The 6,000-nt window shown below is 37.3% G+C and overlaps 1 protein-coding gene across 1 annotated transcript; it reads left to right on the forward strand.

Annotated features, from left to right (window-relative positions):
• The first annotated feature begins 2,860 nt into the window (after positions 1-2,860).
• On the forward strand, positions 2,861-4,922 carry LOC128116084 (gametocyte-specific factor 1-like). Its single transcript, XM_052747350.1, has 2 exons — positions 2,861-2,884; positions 3,593-4,922. Exons 1-2 carry the CDS (start codon positions 2,861-2,863, stop codon positions 4,031-4,033), a joined length of 465 nt encoding a protein of 154 aa, XP_052603310.1. The 3' UTR covers positions 4,034-4,922.
• The last annotated feature ends 1,078 nt before the right edge of the window (positions 4,923-6,000 follow it).

Genomic DNA, 6,000 nt, shown 5'->3' on the forward strand with positions numbered 1-6,000 from the left:
AAGAATCAGATTGTGAGACCTGCTAAAGTGCAATTTTAACTTCCAATGTTTGCTCTTTTTTTTTTAGGATGAAAACCATATGCATTATGTATAATATACCTGTCTCCTGTTTTAACTCTTGGTAGGACAGTAGGTCTGAAAACTACAGTAGTAGTGGTCTGAGAGAGTGGTCCAATAGGCTTGTAAGTTTGAAACTTCGTTCCCAGAGCTCGACCTTCACAGACTCTAACCCTCTGTAACTGCCAGCCTAATATTACACTTCAGTTTAAAAGTGGCTTTACACTCTGGGTGTGTTGGAGCACACCTTTATTCATGGCACATGTGAGGCAGACACCAGTATATCTCCATGTTCAAGGCCAGCCTGGTCTACAGAGAGTACCAGGACAGGCAGGACTATACAGAGAAACACTCTCAAAAAACAAAACAACAAAAACAAAAAACCTCAAACAACAAAAAAATAAAACACACATAAAGAAGCCTACATTGTGGCACCTGCCTTTAATTGCAGTACTCCAAAAGCAGAGGTATACAGATCTTTGTGAGTTCAAGGCCATCCTAGTCTATAAATTGAATTCTAGAACAGCCAGGGCTATTACACAGAGAAACCCTGTCTTAAAAAGAAAAAAAAAGTTGCTTTATTATTTGTGATTTATCACAGCTATATAATAGAAACTCAGCCAGCCGTTTTGGGAAATCAGATCCAGTCAAAAGAAATTTTCATTGCAAAACTATGAAAAAGCTGGCTATCATTTTAAATGAAATAAATATTGTGAAACTTTTTCATAAACTTTAATATTCAAAATAAATAGTTGTGGAAGTTAGCCCCAAAATTTTAGGGATGAATAGCCAGAAGTACAGTCAAATTTTGTGTATTTTTATTATTGGCTCATTCCTATGCAGAAACTTTACTTTGACTTATGTTTTTATTAATAATACAAGATACAGTTTCTGTGTTTACTCCAGGTTATCTTTCAGCTGAAGATTTGAAGCTAGCAGCTGGAAATGAGAAGAGAAATTTATCTTTCTTTTTCTTTTTTCTTTTTTTTTTTTTTGTTTGTTTTTTGAGACAGGGTTTCTCCGTGTAGCTTTGTGCCTTTCCTGGAACTCACTCCATAGCCCAGGCTGGCCTTGAACTCACAGAGATCTGCCTGGCTCTGCCTCCTGAGTGCTGGGATTAAGGTATGCGCCACCACCGCTTGGCGAAATTTATCTTTCTTAGTGTGGGTTTGCACCCTTGTTTTTTAGTTTTTTCCATCTATCAAACCATTTTCTGTTTTAATATTTCTTTCTAAATAGTATTCTATTGGTAATTTGGGAAGAGGCTAGAGATGGGACTTGCTGGATATGAGAACTTTTAGGGGGGAAATGGAAACTGAGGAAGAGATTTCTAATTTAGTATGAAATGTGGACAGTCGATTCAGGAGAAGGACGAGCAAATACCAGTTTTGTTCAGTAATGCTCAACAAGTGGTTATTTTGCACATAAAATTATATATAATGCATAGTTTAAATAATATATAACATCTATTATTTTACATATAATTAACATAACAATTATATAATGTATAATTCAAGTGTAAAGGTTATGTATACACTCAAGGATATATACGTGTGTGTGTGTGTGTGTATGTGTATGTTAAATGAAGTTATGCCACATGGCTTGACCATACCTTTCCCTAAAAACCCTACCCCACCAGTACCCTACCAGTACCACACATGATAAATCTCCATTTGAGTTGTTCATGACAGTCTAAGTAATTCCTCAAATAATTTAGGCTATTACTATTTCCTTTGATTATCTCTGCAAGGTTTAAGGTAAGTCGTACTTGCTGGAACCCTCGCACACTTTGGATGCAGGATTTGGAAGAGCTGAGCTTAATCTAATGCCAAAAACCACTTTCATTTAGCCTATCTTTTATAGGAAGAGATACAGTGCAAGCTGCCAAGTTACAGAAGCAATTAGTCACTAGCTGTCCCCAACTATGACTTATGTTGTGGTTTGAATAAGAATGGTCCCCATAGGCACCTATATTTGAATGCTTGGTTAATAGTGGATAGAATTCTTGGGAAGGATTAGAAGATGTGGCCTAGATGGACAGAGTGTTGCTGGGGTGGCTTTGAGATTTCAATGTTCACTTTGTTCCAAGTTAGATCTTTCTCTTCCTCCAACATTTAAATCATGATGTAAACTCTTAGATTCTGTATAACATTGCTATTCTACTACCATGTTGCATTCCATGATAATTATGGACTCTAACCTGTGGAACCATGAGTGTCCAGAAACGATTTTTTTCCTAAGTTGTTTTGGTCATGAACTCTCTTCACAGCAATGAGAAAGTAATGAAGAACTTAATGAACCCAAACAGTGATCACCCTGGCAAGAGATCAGTAAAGGTGCAATAGTATAGTCCATATCTTGTTGGTAAACAGCTACTGTATAGTTAGATTTAAGGCCTACCCAATGGGGGAAGTCATACGTGGTACTAGAAACCTAACTAATAAACCAGGATAGTGAGATCATGGATTTTAGGGAATCTACTTCCACACTTTACTAAGCAGCATAATTCCTGAATTTTAAAATCCATCTTTATATTCACAGAAGCATAACCCATACCTTCCATTAAACAAACTCTTTAGAGAAAACAGACAATTCCAGGGAACCACAACTGGTTATAATGTAACACAACTGATGGTCAGCATCCCAGGCCCACTTAATACATCTGTAGAAGAAAGCCGGGACCTGAATCTCAGGGAACATCCTCAAAGATTGGCATGATTATAAGAACCAGACTGCCAGGATGTTTTGGGTAAGGTTGCTTTTAAAAATAACAGAGAAGCAATATGTATGATACCTCGGCAATATGGCTGCAGAAACAAGAACACTGGTAGTACAGATAGGGAAGGAAGAGGTCTCATGGGATACCACCCCTAGACAAAGAACTACAGGCAACTAATGAGAGAAGGAGAAGTATCTCCCAGGTATGAGTCTTCTAATTGCTTACAGAGTTATCAAATCTAAAATCATACACACCCAAACAACAAAAACAGTGTCGGGGGTAATCATATATTTGGGAAGTTATAAATATATAAATATATATATGTAACAACAATAAAAGCATGCCATCAATTTCAGGAGGTATTATTGGGACACTGGAAGGGTTGGAGGGAGAAAATGGAAGGTGCAGTGCAATTGTTATTTAATTAAACTTTTAGAAAGGGGTTGGAAGGTTGGCTCAACAGTAGTTAGTGCTTAGTGTTTTTACAGAGAACTCAGGTTCAGTTATAGGCACACTCATGGTGACATTCAAAGCTTCCTCTGGACTTCAGGAAACAAAATGTATTTGGTGTCATGGTGTACTAATTAATTTTTATTGCCAGCTTGACATAAACTAGCATCACCTTGGGGGAGGAAACTTCAGTTTAGGAACTAGATTGATCAGATGGGCCTGCAGTGATGTCTGTGAGGGATACTTTTGATGATTTGGGAGGCTCTAATCCAGAATGGGCAGCACCATTCCTTAGCAGATATTCTTAGTCTATATAAGAATGCTAGACAGCCCAGCCACAGCCTTCACAGGGACTAATTGACTTAGAAGCCTTATGACCCAATCCACAGGATACCAGCCAGCAGGTTACAATACCATCTGGCATCATGCAAAAAGAAAAATCCAAAGATAGCTAAAAAGATGGCTAACTGCAAATATAGTGTTTGTCACGTGGTCCCAATCAAAAGGCTCAAGGAACATGAGGCCAACTGTGTCAAGAGAACTGCAGTTGATGACGAGCCACTTAATCTTCTAAAGATTACTTGCCCAAGTTTTGAAGGAAATGAAAACTTCTCTAATGCTGGCAATCAGATTACTGACCCTGATGTCTGGAATGTGGATCATATGCATCATTCTCCTTCATTTGTTCTTGAGACTTTTGCTCCAAAAATGCTGGTTTGTGAAAGTGACTCAGGAGACCTACAAGAGGCTATGGCTGATAAACATCCTAACAGCTACAAGTCCTGGGGAAGAGGTCAGAGAAACTGATGGAAACATTGCAAATTGAAGTGCCAGCAAACAAACAGAACTCGTTTTTAAACCTTAGGAAAATCTCAGCTTTTAAGTAACAACCATTGTGTTTGCCATCTTAACATGTTTTTATTTAAATAAAGAATATTTTCCTTAAAGAAAAAAAAAAGAATGCTAACTCATCATGAGTGAGTAATCAGATTTTTCCATAGTTCCTGCCATGGCTTCCCTCAATGATAGATTGTGACCTGAAAGTGTAAGCCAAATTAACCCTTTCTATGCCTCATTTGCTTTTGGTCATGGTACTTATCACAACAGAAAACAGTTGAAAATATATTGCAATGTCAGAAAACTATACCACATGGCATAATCTTCAAAGATATTGTGGGGTTATTTAAAAAGTGATCAGATTCCAACTATTTGAAGTTGATACAATCCAAAAATGGCAGGTTTGGTATAAGAAGGTAGGTTGCACAGCCTTCTTTCATTCCCCTTTCCTCTTGTATACTGAGGAGAGGAGGATGTACATTTGGATACTTTCTATCTTTACAGTGATATAATCACTGAGTAAAGGTTGTAGATGCTTCTCCTCAGTCTTAGTTACCTTCCAATTCTTCCTTCATGTTCTCTCTAAATTGCTGAGATGACCTTTTAGTCTTGTTTGTAGATGTAACCAACCATCTTATTAAATAAGAAACACAGAACCAATGCAAAGAAGAAAGCCAAGAGATCAGAGCTAAGAGCCTTACCCGCCTGCTGCAGCTAGCCTCTTCAGCCAAGAGACCTCTCTGAAAGAGACCTACTTCCTGTCTGTTTGTCTTTATATAGACTTTCTGTTCTGCCTTCTCATTGATTGTAAACCCAACCACATGACTGCCTCATCACTGCCTGTCTGTACAGACCTCCAGGTCTTCACATCTTAAAGGCATGTGTCTCCAATGCTGACTGTATCCTTGAACACACAGAGATCTACCTAGCTCTGTCTACCAAGTGCTGGGATTAAAGGTGTGCGCCACCACTGCCCAGCTTTTGCTATGGCTCTAATAGCTCTGACCCCCGGGCAACTTTATTTATTAACATACAATTAAAATCACATTTCAGTACAAATAAAACATCACCATACTTGTTTGTTGAGGAAATGTGTTACATGAGTGTAATACCAAGCACAGAGACAAGGAAAACATGCAGATTAATCCCTCTGCTGATGGTCAGCAGTTCATTTCTCTGACATAAACCATGACCAAAATGTGATCATGTGAGTGTAGAAAATTGTAACCACATAGAAGTAAGGTCTAAGAGGACATCCCTAAGTGGTTGCACCGGCTATGGCATCTCTGTCTTGAATACAAATTGTAAATTCCTCATTGAATAACAACTGATTATATCTATATCTATATCTATATATAGATATAGATCTCTCTCTCTCTCTCTCTCTCTCTCTCTATATATATATATATATATATATATGTATATATGTATTATCCAGCACAACTAACTCTTAATCATAATTCTTCTAAATTATTTTTTCAATCATTTAATGATAATGTCCCCATTCAATAGATCTAAAGAAGGGAATACTAGACATACAGAGTTTTTTCTTTTTTTTTTTTTTTTGCTTTAGAGACATTTCATATAACACAGGTATTAGGTTTTAAACAGAACTTAGTTTATCCCCTCTTTCTCAAATACTGTAGTCATGTATTCACATTTTTCCTCAGTCATTCCAGATTCATAAAAAAATTAATGACCCATCTGCTAGAGCAAACTACATTTCTCTTGGAAACAAATGTCAAGTTTAACCATGCCAGTGAAGGCTTCTTGTGGATCCCAACTCTCTGACTAGGAAGTTTAGTCCTGAATGACAAAGGTAAATCTGGATTTCAATGAAAATAATGTTATCCCAGTTCTCAATAAGCCTTTATGCCTTAATCCTAGCCAAATTAAATGGAATTGAGCAGTGTAATAACTACAGTATAAGTGGTTAA

This window comes from Peromyscus californicus, unplaced genomic scaffold (genome assembly GCF_007827085.1).
Source record: "Peromyscus californicus insignis strain IS unplaced genomic scaffold, ASM782708v3 Scaffold_1__1_contigs__length_55948999, whole genome shotgun sequence".
NCBI lineage: Eukaryota > Metazoa > Chordata > Mammalia > Rodentia > Cricetidae > Peromyscus > Peromyscus californicus.